Source organism: Eriocheir sinensis, chromosome 34 (assembly GCF_024679095.1).
Source record: "Eriocheir sinensis breed Jianghai 21 chromosome 34, ASM2467909v1, whole genome shotgun sequence".
In the NCBI taxonomy this organism is placed as follows: domain Eukaryota; kingdom Metazoa; phylum Arthropoda; class Malacostraca; order Decapoda; family Varunidae; genus Eriocheir; species Eriocheir sinensis.
This window is the reverse complement of record NC_066542.1, coordinates 4,649,663-4,667,751: the sequence shown is the minus strand read 5'-3', so window position 1 is coordinate 4,667,751 and position 18,089 is coordinate 4,649,663. Positions and strand designations below refer to the sequence as shown.

Genomic DNA, 18,089 nt, shown 5'->3' with positions numbered 1-18,089 from the left:
GGATCGACTTAACCCGGTAGCAGCGAGGATCATGTTTCTTAATGGTTTATATAATGGCACAAATTTGGTCCGTCGCTGGTACACGGTAAAGCCACAAATTTGGCCCGTCGCTGGTACACGGTAAAGCCACAAATTTGGCCTGTCACTGGTACACGGTAAAGCCACAAATTTGGCCCGTCGCTGGTACACGGTAAAGCCACAAATTTGGCCCGTCGCTGGTACACGGTAAAGCCACAAATTTGGCCCGTCGCTGGTACACGGTAAGGCCACAAATTTGGCCCGTCGCTGGTACACGGTAAGGCCACAAATTTGGCCCGTCGCTGGTACACGGTAAGGCCACAAATTTGGCCCGTCGCTGGTACACGGTAAAGCCACAAATTTGGCCCGTCGCTGGTCACAAATTTGGCCCGTCGCTGGTACACGGTAAAGCCACAAATTTGGCGGTAACGCCACAAATTTGGCCCGTCGCTGGTACACGGTAAAGCCACAAATTTGGCCCGTCGCTGGTGCAGTAAAGCCACAAATTTGAGTAAAGCCACAAATTTGGCCCGTCGCTGGTACACGGTAAAGCCACAAATTTGGCCCGTCGCTGGTACACGGTAAAGCCACAAATTTGGCCCGTCGCTGGTACACGGTAAAGCCACAAATTTGGCCCGTCGCTGGTGCACGGTAAAGCCACAAATTTGCCCCGTCGCTGGTACACGGTAAAGCCACAAATTTGCCCCGTCGCTGGTACACGGTAAAGCCACAAATTTGGCCTGTCGCTGGTACCGGGTTAACTAAAACTTGTCTATGGATAAATATATGATGACTGAATAATTATAATTCTGTACATCCTCTTATCCTTACCCTACGGCTTGTCTGAGGATATTAACCCGTCCGCTGTGATTGGAACAAATTTGGCTTTCACTGGTAGCCTGGTAACATACACTCCCAGGTCTTTCTCTGCCTCTGTGGTGGATAGTGGAGTGCTTCCCATGTGGTATTGGTGTGCTGGATATCCCCTCCCAAGGTGCAGGACTTTATATTTTTCTTCACTGAATTGTAGCAGCCACTTTTTGTTCCATCCCTGTAGCTTGGTGATGTCTTCTTGAAGGAAATCCGTGGTCAAGGGGTTAAACAGCGTGTCTTAGACTGAATAAGTTTATTGACTGACTAGCTGATTGGTACATCCTCCACGTAACAGAGAAACGGGAAACACGTCATTATACAAATTAATAGTAAGCTTTAACGCCTAAGTTCGTAGTAGTAGTACGTAAACTAAAATTATCGTCTTTGGTTTACTGTTTTATGAAGGTTTAATTTACGAGGCTAACTGTGTTCACAACCTGAGTGGCAGGCACGAAATGAAGATATAAAAGATAAAAAAGAAATAATGAACAAAAAGAGTCTGGGTAGTTGTTAGTGTGTATAATCGTCACCCTCGTAAACGAACTGCCAGAGTCATTTTTCGTTGAGTTCCGTATTTCTCGTTCAATAATTGGCCACTGTTTTTCCCTTTTACCTCAAGTCTTATGGATTTTCTTTGAGTTTAATGGACCTCAAGTACTGGTTGCTCGTGATGTGTGTAGCTTCAGCCTAACTTACATTGGCTTTGGTTAGGTTAGGTTAGGGATTTTCTTTTGAGTTACACAGACCTCAAGTAATGGTAGCTTGCGATGTGTGTAGCTTTAGCCTAACTTACATTGGCTTTGGTTAGGTTAGGTTAGGGATTTTCTTTTGAGTTACACAGACCTCAAGTAATGGTAGCTTGCGACGTGTAGCTTTAGCCTAACTTTCATTGGCTTTGGTTAGGTTAGGTTAGGGATTTTCTTTGAGTTACACAGACCTCAAGTAATGGTAGCTTGCGATGTGTGTAGCTTTAGCCTAACTTTCATTGGCTTTGGTTAGGTTAGATTAGGGATTTTCTTTGAGTTACACAGACCTCAAGTAATGGTAGCTTGCGATGTGTAGCTTCAGCCTAACTTTCATTGGCTTCGGGAAATATTTGGCCAACATTTTTCTCTTTTATCTCAAGGCGTATAGATTTTCCTTGACTTTCTGCTACATCTTCATTTAATCCTTCCTAATTCCCCCTCTTCCTCCTCCTTTATCATCTTGTATACATTCTTATCTAATCGTTCCTATCTCCTCTCTTCTTCCTCCTTCATCAGTCTTATTTTCCTTCTTCTGACCTGTATCGCTTCGTAGACCCTCCTTCCCTCCTCCTACTCTTCCTCCTTTATCATCATGCACATCCTTATCTAATCGTTCCTATCTCCTCTTCTTGCTCCTTCATCATTCCTATTTTCCTTCTTCTTTTGACCTGTATTGCTTTGTAGATCCTCCTCCTCCTCCTCCTCCTCTTGATCCTCTCTTCTGCTTATTCACACACTCTGCTTTCCAATGGCATTACACTATTTATCTTTCCTCACTATAATACACTAAAACACTACAATTTTCAAGGAATGTTTAAGGAAAAGTAACCTAGACAGTTTGGTTATGAGGGCGACAATATATATATGCCATGAAAAAAGTTGGATCACAGTATGTTATTAGTGTTTATCGTTTACAAGACCAGGTATGATCATTCTGCGAGCGCACTTCCGTTCATTCATGTGATATCCAAAGCTTATACTATATGGAAATTACAACAATGGAATATAAGGATAACCCGAGGGGAGTCTTATAATGGAGAAAGTCATGTTAATCTGGCCCCTTTAGCAAACAATTTTCTTTCTGCTTGATGATTTAGTAAAGGCTCGGGATACAATAATAGCCACTCCTGTTTGTGTTGCCGGGCTGTTGTTTCTTCTTCATTCATTGCCCTTGAGCCATTTCCTTCACCATAAAAAAAACCTGCCTGTTGTAATGACACTATTGCCACTCAAGTTTAGGCTTTTGGTATACTATCTAAAAGTTCACATACAGAGAGATTTTGCTTCCTTGAAACTATACATGATATTCCTGTTGGCTCCTTGTTGGACCAGACACACAACTATGGAAAAATACCACTGATTACTGCCACTCAATCCACTCGGGTCAGCTCAGAATATGGCTTGAGAAAAACTGGCAAATATTACAACCTGTAGAGTTATTGTGACTTCCTGGACTGCCTTTCCTTTTCATAATAATCTTCATAATAATCATAATAGTCAACTTTGTAATGAACTAGGAAGTGGCTGCAGAAAAAAGACATAATGCAAATAAACACAAATAAATTAATAAATAAATTCAAAGCATGTGTGAATCATTCCTGTGACGATGTTAATTATGCAAATACTGTAAGGGCGGTGTAGAAAAATCATCGATACTCTTAATAATTATACAAAATCTTGAGGCACGAACTCGGATGTGAATTAGTATGTAGTTGTTTTCTTGAATAATTCTTTGGCGACGATTCAATACATAGATTTCAGGATCAAAAAATATCACTTCCTTCTCGAACACATCAATGAATATTAGGTGATCACGAAGCAACGGAGAACCGAGCATATACGACACCACACACCACGTTCCTGTGAGAGCCGTGGAGTAGGAGAGCTTGGCCGACTTGATCACAGGCGCCACATTGATACCAAAGAGCCGTATGAAATTCATATTAATGGTGATACAAGTGATTTTTATACTCTAGATATCGTCAGTGGATCAATAGGGTGAGCCAGTACTGGAGCGAGAGAGTTGGGAGCAGCAGGATTGAGTGTGCAGAGAGGGAGTGCCTGAACAGGGAGAGATGGAGACACTTCTGCAATAGTGAGAGAGTTAAAAGTAGCAGGATTGAGTGTGATGAGAGGAAGTGCCAGAACAGGGAGAGATGGAGACACTTCTGCAATAGTGAGAGAGCTGGGAGTAGCAGGATTGAGTGTGCTGAGAGGGGATGCCAGAACAGGGAGAGATTGAGACACTTCTGCAATAGTGAGAGTTGGGAGTAGCAAGATTGAGTGTGCTGAGAGGGAATGCCAGAACAGGCTGCAATAGGGTGAGTGAGTTGGGAGTAGCAGGATTGAGTGTGCAGAGGAATGCCTGAACAGGGAGATATGGAGACACTTCTTCAATAGGGTGAGTACTGGAGCGAGAGAGTTGGTCTACGTAAATCAGTTTGAGTTTTGCGTGGCTTCTTCGGTAACAAGATGACGCCTACGATGAGGGTGGCCAAGCTCTCCTCTTCCATGGCTCTTGTTCAAGGAGATGGTTCACTTCAGACTGGAGAGATGCAGGCCACTTACTCAGCTAATGAATAAATTAAACCTTCTGAGTACAAAGTAATCCTATTGGACTTACATGATATACATTAAAAATATCTATGTACAAGCATCTCAGTAACTTTGAACCATTGGAGTGTTTTCCGTCTCACACTCAACATCATACAAAAGCATTGGGAATATAAAGACCGACGACCAGCAGCATGTTCCTTCAGCACTGTTCAGCCTAACTCTTATAGGCCTCGGAAAATAATCGGCCACTGTTTTTCCTTTTTATCTTCAGTCATATGGATTTTTGTTGAGTTTAATGGACCTCAAGTAATGGTAGGTTGTGATGTGTGTAGCTTCAGCCTAACTTTCATGGGCCTCGGAAAATAATTGGCCATTGTTTTTCCCTTTTATCTCAAGTCATATGGATTTTCTTTGAGTTTAATGGACCTCAAGTAATGGTAGCTTGTGATGTGTGTAGCTTCAGCCTAACTTTCATTGGCTTCAGAAAATAATTGGCCACTGTTTTTCCTTTTTATCTTCAGTCATATAGATTTTCTTTGAGTTTAATGGACCTCAAGTAATGGTAGCTTGTGATGTGTGTAGCTTCAGCCTAACTTTCACTGGCTTCGGAAAATATATGGCCATTATCTTTCTCTTTTATCTCAAGGTGTATAGATTTTCCTTGACCTTCTGCCTTCAAGTAATGGTTAAGAGTTGCCTGGTAGCTTCAGAACTGTTGCAGTCTACTTCGGAAAATATCTGGCCATTATCTTTCCTTTTATCGCAAGCTTTATGGATTTTCTTTATCTTTAATGGCCCTCGAGTTATGGTTAAGGGCTGCCTGTGATGTGTGTGGGTGGCTACACACACACAAACACACACACACACATACATGTAGATATTTTATAACTACACATTCGGTGTTTTAACTTCAATTCCGTTTGTCAACGCAAAGTCAACTGAAGATTTAAACGTTCCTAAACTGTACCAATGGTGAAAGAAAATGCTAGAGTTGATGCAGTGGTGTCTGGAGGCAACCAAAAGTGTCCTTCCTCCTCATAATGTTAGCAAGTTACAGAGGTCACCCGAAACATGATCTTATGAACTGGACTTAACTGGCTGTGGTGTTTGGAGGACCTATTATAGTAGTTACAGAGGTCACCCGAAACATGATCTTATTGTATTTGAGAAAGGATACTGAACACCAAACGCCAGGGCTGTTGAACTGGACTTAACTCGCTGTGGTGTTTGGAGGCAACCTATTATAGTCATTCCTCTTTATAATTCTAGCAAGTTACAGAGGTCACCCAAAACATGATCTTACTGAACGCCGGTGACACCAGGACTGCCGAAATATACTTAACGCTAAATGTGTCTCGATATCACTTTCAATGTCTTCATCATGTCACTTCATGAGCTACCAACTATATACACACAGACTTCACAAGGAGACAGATCACACGGAGATGCTAGAGTCGTTTGGCGGCACCTTCAAGCACTACTACAAGCGGCTAGGCTATTGACAACTCTCGGAGGTGAGTATTAAAACTTACGTGTGGAACATCAAGCGTACGTTTTGGAATTCAACAGAAAGAAGGAAGGGTTGGGTGTAGGAAAGGAGGGAGTGGAGCTACGAGTCTGCACAGCTTTTAAGGATCATGAATGTGGGTGTAGTTTCTTTGTTTTCTTTTAATATATGGTGTGTGAGTGTTTGTTTTTGTGTGTGTGTGTGTGTGTTCTTGGATCTGTGGTATCTCTGTCACTGCGCTGGCAAATCTACAGAGAATTTAATATCCTGAATCGACAATCACTTGCAGAAGAAAAGGTAAACTCTACTCTGCATCAAAGACGTGAATACATACATCGTCATATACCAAGGAAATTCAGGAATGTAATGGCGAGATTCTCAAGCAATTATACAAAAATGGTGATATTGTGTTATGGTAGAGCAGCCAGTATTCACACTCCAATGGTTAAGTGCTAGTAGGCACACACACAGCTTTGCAGCAGTACTGAAAAAAGTGTTTCAGGAAATGTACACCTCTGAAATGCTAGGTTAGCCAACAGCACCAACAAAATCACACATCTCCTCTACTGTACATAAAGAAAGAAAGAAAAGGGAGAGCACTTCCTTGGAAATGGGAAACAAAACAGAAAGCTTGAATTTGCTAACCACTTATGAGCCTCGGAAAAGACCTCAGAAAAGAAAAACAACAATTGAAATAGAAAAGTAATCTCCTGAAGGTGCCTGAGGTGAAGACGCACTTCCTCGGAAACGGGATACAAAACAGAAAGCTTCATTTTGCTACCCACTTATGAGCCTCAGACACGACCTCAGAAATGAAGAACAACGAATGAAGTAGAAAAGTAATGTCCTGGACGTGCTTGAGGTGAATGGAAACAGAACAGAAAGCTTCATTTTGCTACCCACTTATGAGCCTCAGACACGACCTCAGAAATGAAGAACAACGAATGAAGTAGAAAAGTAATGTCCTGGACGTGCTTGAGGTGAACGGAAACAGAACAGAAAGCTTCATTTTGCTACCCACTTATGAGCCTCGGAGACGACCTCAGAAAAGGAAAACAAGAATTGGAATAGAAAAGTAATGTCCTGGAGTTGCTTGAGGTGAAGACATTCAACTAAAGAGTAATAAATGTTACCACGAATGTTCTCCTAACACGTGAACAGAGATTCTTTATGCATTACAATCTATAGGACACCGGCAATGCTATAGAAAATACATCCAAAAGCCCTTCGTTACTGACACAGGCGTATGATCCGAAAGGCTGCATTATTTACACGTATGACATGAACCCTATCAAGGAGGCTTAATCCATATCTTAAGTCTCGAGGAAACTCAGCTCCACAAACCATCTGACAGCGTAGCAGTTTTTCTTAATACATTCAATTAATTCTACGGTAATTATATACGAAAATAATGTTTTTAGAAGAGAATAAATGTGATTTGTAGAGTCGAGCTTGAGAAAAAAAAATATAGAAACAATATATACATCTTTTACGATCCTAGGAGTGGCCCATAGTAATGTTTTCCAGGATACAGACAGCATCTTTATTCCAGTTTGTGCTTGCCAACACTCTGCTCGTCCACACTGACTCGCCAGTCCTGCACACACGCTACGCTGTTCCTCGGGAGAACAACCATTATGGCGTGGATTAATATGAAGCCTGAAGACGTTGAGTACCACAAATTGCAGCATGTAAACCGACATAAGTTAATTGACTGTGCCAAATTTAAGAACAACTTCACACCATACAGAGAACTTCACTTAGGTGGATAAAATTTGGGTGAAGATAAAAAAAAAAATCTGGTTTGATGAATAGAACAAATTAAGTAGATAGATAATTAATGCAAACACCATTCAGGGTTATAAATAAAGCTTAGACTGACTACCTGACTGATGGATGGGGTAGGATATGGGTGGATAATCTGTCCTCAGGAGCCACCATGTGTAGGCTGCCTGGGCTAGTGTAGAAGTGTGACCCTTGAAAATAAGGTACTTGCACACTTGTCATATATAATAATAGGTGTTAACTTGAGGAATGACGGGTGAACTAAAAGGAAAAACTAGCTTTCTCACACTTCTTAACTATCTTTCAGCCACTTCTCTTGACTCTTTTGTAGGACCAGTGAGTAGAGGGCTTTTTTTTCATTATTGTTTCCTTTTTTTTTTTGCCCTTGAACTGTTTCCTCTACTGTAAAAAATAAAAGTATGCATCAATAATTCATGTTAATATATTCAATGATACTTGTGGTTTTTGGCATAACTGGAATGTCTTTTTTTTCATCCTTGTGGTAATGGTACTGTGGAAATGTGTGTCCAATGTTACCAGATTATCGTACGCATAACATTGTATTTTCCGGTTTCTGGCCCATAAATATTGCAAAAGAGAGCATCAATAATTACCAATTTTAACAATAATTATAAATACATATCGTTATCTTTGTGGGTGCGATAGTTTGGGTCAGAAATCGGCAAAAACAATACGCCAAGTACAACAATCTGGTAACTTTGTGTGTGTCCTTAGCAAATGACTGAGTTACTTTATACTTAGAATGCAAGAAACTGAAGCTGTGGTGGTTCCGTTACATGCTGCAATTTATGGTAACGCTCAAGCAACTGCTCCTTTTTTCTTGTTTCAGGAAAGACATATATACACAGTCACAGACAATAGCATCACTCCCAATGGGAAGTAAAATCAAAGTATATAAAGTTACAACTAATATATCATCTGTTAGCGACTCTGTACCTTCCCGGAAACACAATCAGTGAGGTTTAGACATCAGCACATCACAAGGACAGTCAGGTATTAGGGAGGCCTGACCTCTACTCAGCAAAGACTACATCGGAAACCTGAAGGGGGTCTGCGTCCAAGGCTCCTTATGCCCAAGAAAATTCACGGTGCAGACAAGATATGATAATTTTGTCTAAGATATAAATATTTACAATCAGAACTTAAATTCATAATGGCATCTGATGACATCCTGCACCCAGTGTTCTTACCAAACTAAACATGTTCTATGCAGACAGGACAGGTGCCCAAACACTGCCCAACTCAGATACAGAATGGCTTGTTGCTCAAATTATACACTACATTATCACATGTGCCAGAAGCACCCAATCTCATACAAACTTAGTTTCAAACATAAGATTTTTTATTTTGCACTTTTATCAAAATGCAAATTCGAACGCTACAAAATCAAAACAAGTGTAGGAGTCCCATGTATCAATTCACAAGCAAAATATACAAATGTGACCAGACAAAAAGAAAGATAATAGAAAATAAAACATGGAAATGCAGATCAAAATGCCTTGACTTGTATCACGAAAAATAGAGTGAAGGATTTGGTCCTCAGACTGCAATACAATATACAGTAGTAGTGCTCACAGAAATATTCACAAGAAACCTCACAACTAGCTCAAAATTTACATATATATTCCACTTTCCTGCAACCTACCATTCACTGTGGCCTGTACTTACAAAGCAATAATGAGTTCTGCAAGAGGGAGTTCGTGTAGATGCGTTTATAAAACCTCCAATAATTTACCATTTCAGAAACGCACTGCGGCACTAACGTTACGCTAAATAAACGTTTGAATCCATCACACGACACTAGGACAAGCAGGACCTGAGCTGTACTAGAAAAGGAAAATAATTATCTTACAAAACTTGCAGTACACAATCAAAGAAGTTTCTACAAATACAACAGAGCCTTCACCTTTCATCTACATCTTTCTGGGATGGCGATGCACCTCTTAAACTGCTCCCACTATCAGCTGGGCCGGCGGTACCACCTCTGCCGGTTGGTGATCTTGGTTCATCTCCTCTAGTGCCGGAGAACACAGACAAGGAGCATCACGGGCAGAACCACACTGTTAGAGAGGCCGCCCAGAACTGAGGCACTTCCTGCAGTCTCTGGAATGAAGTTACGAGTTCTGTATCAGCGGTAGGAAGAACGTAGGCTTGAAATTGTTAATGGGAGACTATGCTGGACGTCTGCCTCCACCCTCAAACCCCTTCTAGTGTCCTGAACTCCCAGATTAGTCTCCCTTATATTATGGGTTCAAACCTCATCCTTGCCTCCGTTCTTAAACCCATTTTTGTCTCCTGAACCCCCAGATTAGTCCCTATTTTATTGTGGGATCAAACCTCATCCTCCTGCCTCCATTCTCAAATCCTTTCTAGTCTCCTGAGCTCCCAAATTAATCTCCCTTTTATTATGGGTTCAAACCTCATCTTTTGCCTCCATTCTCAAACCCTTTCTAGTCTCCTGAACCCTCAAATTAATCTCACTTTTATTATGGGTTCAAACCTCATCCTTGCTTCCATTCTCAAACCCTTTCTAGTCTCCTGAACCCCCAGATTAATCCCTCTTTTATTATGGGTTCAAACCTCATCCTTGCTTCCATTCTCAAACCCTTTCTAGTCTCCTGAACCCCCACACTAATCTCTCTTTTATTATGGGTTCAAACCTCATACTTGCCTCCATTCCCAAACCTGTTCTAGTCTCCTGAGCTCCCAAATTAATCTCCCTTTTATTATGGGTTCAAACCTCATCCTTGCTTCCATTTTCAAACCCTTTCTAGTCTCCTGAGCTCCCAAATTAATCTCCCTTTTATTATGGGTTCAAACCTCATACTTGCTTCCATTCTCAAACCTGTTCTAGTCTCCTGAGCCCCAAAATTAATCCATCTTTTATTATGGCTAGAAACTTCATCCAGTAACACTGCAAGGGAATATAGTTTCACCTCCAAGAATGCCTCACAAAGCATGTCTATCTCACTCTCTGTACACCACAAAGTAACAACTTAGGGCTAGGGATACAAAAGTCACAAACTATCCACTGGTATATGATCAAACAAAGTCTTTAGGGTTTGAACGTAATCCCAAGCCCCCAAAAGATCAAAATAGCCAAACAACAGATAAGGTTACAGGGTCAAATAAGTGGAGTACAGGGTTACCCATCTTGGGAACGAAGAAGAATTGTAATTGTCCCTCTACGAAAATTTGTACAACACGTTGAAAATAGAAGGAAAAAGGAAACGCCAAACAGCACAAACACAGGTAGAAAAGAAAGAAGGAAAAGCTTATGGTAATGATGAATGAGATGGTGATGAAAGGTTGAGGGAATGAAATAAATGTTGGCCACACAAATCAGATGACTCGTAATGACTGTACTGGAATAGTTTGGTCAGAAAGCACCTCGGAAATATTACAGTTACTTCACAGACAAACTGAAACTGAGCATGTATAGATTGGACATCCTTGGTAAGTGCTAGCAAACCTCCATAACCTGTATCAATTATGCCGTTTATAGGCAACAAATCTAAGACATACTGTGGCACAAACTATCAATCCTAGACTAACTATGTCCTTTTAGGGGTTACAATTATAAATCCTATGGCACGAAGTAGCAATCCTGGACTCGTTATGTTGTTATAGGTTGCAATTCTAAATCCTATGGGACCAAATATCACTCCTAGACTAAGCTGTTCTTTATAGGTTACAATTCTAGGTCCTGTGGCACAAAATCACACCTAGACTAAGCTGTTCTTTATAGGTTACAATTCTAGGTCCTATGGCACAAAGTATCACTCCTACACTAAGCTATTATTGCATCAAGTGGACAGATGACTAACCAGTAGTGAGAGTTATTTGCTCGGGAAGATTCTGCTCTTCCTTGTTCGTTGCGGGAGGCTCCTGCTGGCTGTGCTCGTCGGAGGCAAGGTAGAGCATGGCGATGGAGGCTTCACACTGTGGGAGGGAAATTGATTCGCTCTATAAGGTTATTCTTCAAGAGGGAAAAGTGAACTGTTATATATACAATTAGATTCAAATGTGCCGTGCTCATCTGAGGCAAAGAGAGCGTGGCGATGGAGGCTTAACACTGTGGGAGGGAAATTGATCCACTCTATAAGGTTATTCTTCAAGAGGGAAAAGTGACCTGTAATGTGTACAATCAGATTCAAATGTGCCGTGCTCGTCTGAGGCAAAGAGAGTGTGGCGATGGAGGCTTCAGACTGTGGGAGGGAAATTGATCCACTCTATAAGGTTATTCTTAAAGAGGGGGAACCTGGCCTGTTATATATAGTTGTGCTGATTCAAATAAGTCTTCAAGGCAACTTCTGTGCTAACCAGAGCATTTATGTTACTCAGCACTGTATGTAGTTCGTTTAAACTCTCTCTTAAGGGGATCCAACACAGTAAAAACCATCGTAAATTGCTGTTGGGGTGAAAAACGGTTATACCCACAAAAGTCCCTTGAATGTCCATCCTCTGATATGCCTGTGAAATATTAAAAAGAATTGCTTAGAAATAAATATATACCGTATTTCAAACTTCTGCAGTTCATGAAATCTGAAAAGGGACCCCCCCTCCCCCCCGACAATGACCTACCTTCACGAATGACCTAGAAATGAGTTGTGTCTTCTACCTGGTATGTACACAATAACATCAATTTTGCTGACTTGTGATTGTCATGGTCGTTGATTCCTATGATGCTATGTACACTATTCTCTCTTAACCCCTTGACTGTGGATTTCCTACCAGAAGACATCACCAGCTACAGGAATGGAACAGGAAGTGGCTGCTACAATTCAATGAAGAAAAATGTAAAGTCATGCACCTTATGAGGGGATATCCAGCATACCAATACCACATGGGAAACACTCTTCTATCCACCACAGAGGCAGAGAATGACATGGGACTATATGTTACCAGGCTACCAGTGAAAGCCAAATCCGTGCCAATCACAGCGGATGGGTTAAACCATGAATGGCAAATTCCTGGAGCATAAAGTCTGTGCCAATGCAAAGTTCCTAGAGAATAAGGTCCCGACACAAGCAGTCTCACCTTTAATGTCAGTTCGCCCTTGATGAAATCCTCCTTGGCCAACTCAAAGTTCAGATGCAACCTTGAGACATAAAGGCCATCTTCGGTCTTCTCTGGCAGGTATTCCAGGTATTCATCATCAGCCTGGCAGCGTAAAAAAAAGTTTGAATATCTTAAATCTTCATACAATTTTCAAGCTATATTTAAAGTTCTTATGCATGTTATTAGTTCTTATGATGAGGGAGGATGAGGAGGAGGAGTGGAATAACTGGAAGAGGAGGTTAACTCTCTCGCGCACGATGATGCGTTTCGCGTCATCAAAGGGTAAATGGTCCTGGTGCACGATGACGCGTAAAAGTTAAAAAAATTGATAAAAAATTAAGTTTTCAGTGGAAGTGCGTCAAATTTGGAGAATCATTTGTTGGGATAAGTTTCTTAATGGTAACATATGGCAACCTTTCTAAGGAGCATAGATGAGGAGCGTGGAGCGATTTTTAGTTGTTACCCTACTCTGACGGGAGAGGAAAAAATATAGTTTTCTTGGTGTAACTCAGGAAGTAATAGGCATATGAGGATTTTGAGGATACCATAAGAATCCTCACTAAATTCCGCTTCGAAACATATTTGGCTAAAAAAGTTGGCCCACAAAATTTCGAGATAGTGAGTGGGGAAGAGTTGGTACTTAGGATTTATTGTCTACAATACTCTATACGGAGACTTGGAACGAGTTTGTATTGTTTATATATATATATTTTCCTCATTTTTATTTGCGCATGTTCTAGTACAAGTCTTTATGAAGCCATTGATAACAAATTCATTGGGATACGATATATCTGTGAGGGTAAAATACGTCCGGGAATGTAGAGTATCGCGGCGGCCAAAAAAGGGCCGGTCAGGCCTGAGAAATGCATGGTGAGTGGAAGAGAAACTAATTGGAAACTTACTGTGTACGAGAGGGTTAAGTAGGCTATAGGAAAAGTGGGAGAAGGTAGAAGCCTTCTCGTAACTATAAAAAAAACAATATAACACTAAGAAGTCCATTTTTGCCTATACTAAACTCTCTTAAGCCATATCTGCAGCCTTTGTGACCTCTCGGACAAAAAAGAAAACAATAGTAATAATAATAAAAAAAAGCCTGCTACTCGCTGCTCCTAAAAATAATCCAAAGAGATGGCCGAAAGAGGGGTCAATTACGGGAGGAGAGGTGTCCTAATACAATGTGTATACTTCAAGTGTTCAGCCACTAAATAATATTAGGGGAACAAAACATTATATTTATTCATCTTTTTACAGTAAAGGAAGCAGCTCAAGGGGAACAGAAAATAACAAGGGAGCAAAAAGAAGCCTCCTATGAGCTGCTCCTGTAAACGTTAAGACTCGTAAACATCAATAAACAGTAAATCTTCTATTGTGGGAGTGGCAAGTAGCGGGCTTTTTTGTTTCTGCACTCTTTTTGTTGCCCTTGAGCCATCTCCTTTGCTGGAAAAAAAGACACCTAAGAGTAAACACACACCTCCTTGTCGTTGATGTACCACGCAAGGCTGGCGGCGGGGATGGAGGGCGCGGCGGTGCAGGTGAGGTTGACAGTGTCCCCGACGGCATAATGGTCCGGCACAGCGCCCTCAATTCTGGGCTGCTTATCGGGAACCACTACAAAAACATACACCCCATCAACCTTGTACACTACTTAAGGGGCTACAGAGGAGGGTGTCAATGTGTGCTATGGTCTAGGGTGGCTCAATGTGGTTATTCTGTACTGTAGCGAAACTGGTTTGACGAGATGTTTTTTTGTGTTGGTTTCCGTGGGTCATTTCCTCCCTGTCGCTCTTAAACAAGCACACATATTTGACAAGGCTTTTGTAGGAGTTTGGGGCATTTCCGGGAGTGTACTTTTATGACCCTGGTGTTAGTTTGACCCTTCTTCTGTACAATGAACCTAAGAACACTCATTATAACCTGATTGACCCCCTCTTTGACCTTTAGCAATAGCTGATGTCAGAAGAGAAAGTGTCTTATAGAACCAGCCACAGTCCGGACACCCATCTTTTTCTCTCATATGTTAGCTATCGGCAACATATGAGAGGAAGAAATATGTGTTGGGACTGTGAGTGAGCAGCGGAGAGGAAAGGACCCGCAGGAACCAATGCCATAACGGTCCCGCCAATCTGCTTCCACTATAATTACCATGTATTATAATTTGAGGCATCCAATGGAGAAGGGGAACAGGGAACAGAGCCATTTTTTTCTAGTGTGCACTGGGAAAGGCAAGTTACCTCATTCTTTCACTACATCAACTGGAGTCTTTTTTCCTCTCCAGATATGTGTTTAGTTGGTGGGGAAAGAAAAGTTGGAAAGTTTCGTTTAGTTGGCGCAACATCTGTGGTCATATGCTAGAAAGAGACAGAAGGGAAAGGAATTATAGGAGAAGGGAACAGATTCCAGGAGACTGGACACAACCCCCGATTAATACCTGGTACCCATTCACTGCTGGGTGGACAGAAGCGTAGGGTATCGGAAAAGCCGCCCAAATTCTTCCACTCCGCCCGGGAATCGAACCCAGGCTCTCTCGGTTGTGAGCCGAGTGTGCTAACCACTGCACCACGAAGCCCCCTTAGTTGGTGGGGTCTTCCATGTGATGAGGTAAAACTCTATCCATGGTTTTCACTTGCACAGAATTCCATATTTCAGTCAGGGTGGGTGTGGACTGGATTTATTTGGGTGTTAGAACATATATATTAAAAGACACAACAGGTTAAGACATCTATGAATCAGCCACTACTACAATGACACCAGACAAACAAACATGTATATACTTCCTGCCTCGGTTCTGAAAGTCAAGACAAATCAAACAGTTACGCCTGAAAAAGAAATGTAACAGTTTGCGCTCTCGTGTTCGTTGATCTAAAGCCTATGCGATGTGGTTTGTGCAGGTTACACTCACCAAAGATCATATTGTGAACTGATGCAAAGAAATCTCAACGTGTGTGCCATTCATTTATTTGGTGATGAGTGAAGATGATAATGGAAACAAAAGGATGTTGAAATACATAAATAAAGGAGATAAAAACACAGGATAGGAATGCACTGTCTAAGGATGCACTCTTTGCCATGCTGCACTACTCAACAGATGAGTTTCATGAGACCACAAGCAACATACAAATTGTAGAAAGAAAAAAAAAAAAAAACAAAGCAACAAAAACACCCGTCAGACGCTGCTCAGACAAAAGAAAAATTAACAAGAGGCCACAAGAGAGGTCAAATCCATGCTGCTTCTATCGCTACTCATACACCGAGAATTACCAAACTATGTAGGCACAGAAAGGACACGTATCTCTTGACTTACCAACGACAGTCATGTTTTTCGTCATCGTAACCTGGTGGAACTTTGGCGCCTCTCCGATGACAGTGCATGTGTAGCTGCCGGAAGCAGCCAAATCCACTTCATGGAGGACCACTGTCTCTCCGTTCGACTGTTCTCGCTGTGGGGGGGATGTGATTTTAGTACAGTGTCGTAATGTATTGGAGAGTTTGTGTCTGTGGGGGAAGTCATGGTTTGGGTACAGTGTCGTAACGTACTGGAGAGTTTGTGTCTGTGGAGGACGCAATGGTTTTAGTACAGTGACATAACGTATTGGAGAGTTTGTATCTGTGGGGGACGCCATGGTTTTAGCAGTGTCATAACATATTGGAGAGTTTGTGTCTGTGGGGGACGCCATGGTCTGAGTACAGTGTCAGAACGTATTGGAGAGTTTGTGTATGAGGGGGAAGTCATATGAGAGGAAGGGACAGGTGTTGGGACTGTGTGGCAGAGAAGAGGGGAGGGAGGTAGGGACCCGTGGAATCAAACGCCCAAACAGACTATTTTAAATGGTTTGACTAGAGGCAGCTAGCAACATTAACAACCCCTGGAAATAACGCATCTACTTACAATCACTTGAACTGCACTGTCCTCAAAGATCGTCATGGGCTCGTCCGAGTTCACCTGATACCTAGGGAGGAAATAACATGTAAGGAGAAGAAAATATAGCACCAGCAACACACTTTATGACATAGATGAAATAGGCTGAGCTGTTGTTTTCCGGCCACTGAGAAATCTTTAGTTTGGTAATATGTTTCTTGGGGTTTCGGGGGACTCAAGGCGTAAGAGAATAGAGTTGAGTTGCAAGAGGAGAGAGACTTACATAAATTTACATAGATTTTGAAAGTCTATTCTAATCTGCTGGTTTTTTTTCCTGTCATTGAGAAATCTTGTTTGATAATGTACTTGTAAAGGTAAAGACACATTAGAATCTGTTGTTGTTTCCTTCATTGAGAAATCTTCAGTTTAATATTATGTTTCTTGGGGTGATAATCTATTCTAATCTGCTGTTTTTTTTTCCCTGTCATTGAGATATCTTGTTCAATAATGTAGTTTTTAAGGTAAAGACCCATTATGATCTGCTGTTCTGCCCCTGTTACTAAGATCTTCAGCTGAATAATGTGTTTCTTAAGGTAAAAATTCATTATAATCTGCTGTTTTTTTTCCCTGTCATTGAGATATCTTGTTCAATAATGTATTTTTTAAGCATTATAATTTGCTGTTCTGCCCCTGTTACTAAGAGCTTCAGCTGAATAATGGGTTTCTTAAGGTAAAAATTCATTATAATCTGCTGTTGTTTTCCTGTTAATGAGAAATCTTGTTCAATAATGTATTTTTTAAGCATTATAATTTGCTGTTCTGCCCCTGTTACTAAGAGCTTCAGCTGAATAATATGTATCTTGGGGAAAAAATCCATTATAATCTGAATTCCACTGGCAGAAAATCAAATGAATGGTATAAATTTGAAAAGAAGGGAATTATATAGGCTGGTATTACAAGATACTTTCGCTTCTGACATCAACCATTTCTGAAGGTCAAAGAGGGGCTCAGTCGGGTTCCAATGAGTGTTTCTTCAGGTTCACGGTACAGAAGAGGACTCACACTACCACCAGGGTCATAAAACTACCCCTGGAAATGCCCACAACTCCTACGAAAGCCTTGTCAAATATGTGTTCTTGGGCGGCGAAATGTCTTGTGATACGACCCGTAATGCCCTCAAAATAAATAACATGGACCTGACTCCCACCCTCGCTCCGGGACTCACTTTAGGAACTCCAGGTTATTGTGGGACCATTTGATGATGAGCGGTTCTCGCGCGCTCTCGTATCGGCAGGTGAGGTTGACGTTGGTGAAGCGAGGAGCATGTGAGGGCACCAGCAGCTCCTTGATCGCCACGTCCTCGAGTTGACACATCCCTGCAACACACAGATGGGAGAGGAACTTTAGAAGAATGATATACTTGAGAGAGGGACATTAGAGTAGTGTTGTACTTAAGAGAGAAATGTCAGAATATGAAATACTTGAAAGGAACGTGTCTGTCTGTCTGTCTGTCCCTTCCTCTTCTCTCCTCTTCCCTTTGTCTTTCCTTTTCTTTGATATACTTGAGAGAGGGACGTTAGAGTAGTGTTGTACTTAAGAGAGAAATGTCAGAATATGAAATACTTGAAAGGAACGTGTCTGTCTGTCTGCCTGTCCCTTCCTCCCC

At 41.5% G+C, this 18,089-nt stretch overlaps 1 protein-coding gene and 2 long non-coding RNA genes across 6 annotated transcripts; 1 reads left to right on the top strand and 2 right to left on the bottom strand.

Annotated features, from left to right (window-relative positions):
* Positions 1-1,129: 1,129 nt before the first annotated feature.
* On the bottom strand, positions 1,130-1,976 carry LOC127006943 (uncharacterized). Of its 2 annotated transcripts, XR_007759932.1 has the most exons (3): positions 1,829-1,976; positions 1,638-1,734; positions 1,130-1,540 (listed from the first exon to the last, which is right to left on the bottom strand). It is a non-coding gene; the product is annotated as an uncharacterized LOC127006943 (long non-coding RNA). The 2 variants fall into 2 exon arrangements; XR_007759931.1 differs by having other exon boundaries at positions 1,130-1,734.
* LOC127006944 (uncharacterized) lies at positions 1,556-6,829 on the top strand. 2 transcript variants are annotated; one of them, XR_007759934.1, is made up of 4 exons: positions 1,556-1,704; positions 1,800-5,252; positions 5,330-6,562; positions 6,681-6,829. It is a non-coding gene; the product is annotated as an uncharacterized LOC127006944 (long non-coding RNA). The 2 variants fall into 2 exon arrangements; XR_007759933.1 differs by lacking the exon at positions 6,681-6,829 and having other exon boundaries at positions 1,800-4,509; positions 4,635-5,252; positions 5,330-5,660.
* On the bottom strand, positions 5,872-17,822 carry LOC127006942 (uncharacterized). 2 transcript variants are annotated; one of them, XR_007759930.1, is made up of 8 exons: positions 17,649-17,822; positions 16,454-16,514; positions 15,869-16,004; positions 14,039-14,175; positions 12,547-12,669; positions 11,334-11,448; positions 6,624-9,609; positions 5,872-6,505 (listed from the first exon to the last, which is right to left on the bottom strand). XR_007759930.1 is itself a non-coding variant. In XM_050877335.1 (7 exons), the coding sequence occupies exons 1-7, from the start codon at positions 17,795-17,797 to the stop codon at positions 9,521-9,523; spliced, it is 810 nt and encodes a 269-aa protein (XP_050733292.1). In that variant the 5' UTR covers positions 17,798-17,822; the 3' UTR covers positions 5,872-9,520. The 2 variants fall into 2 exon arrangements, 1 of the variants encoding a protein (XP_050733292.1); XM_050877335.1 differs by having other exon boundaries at positions 5,872-9,609.
* Between the last annotated feature and the right edge of the window lie 267 nt (positions 17,823-18,089).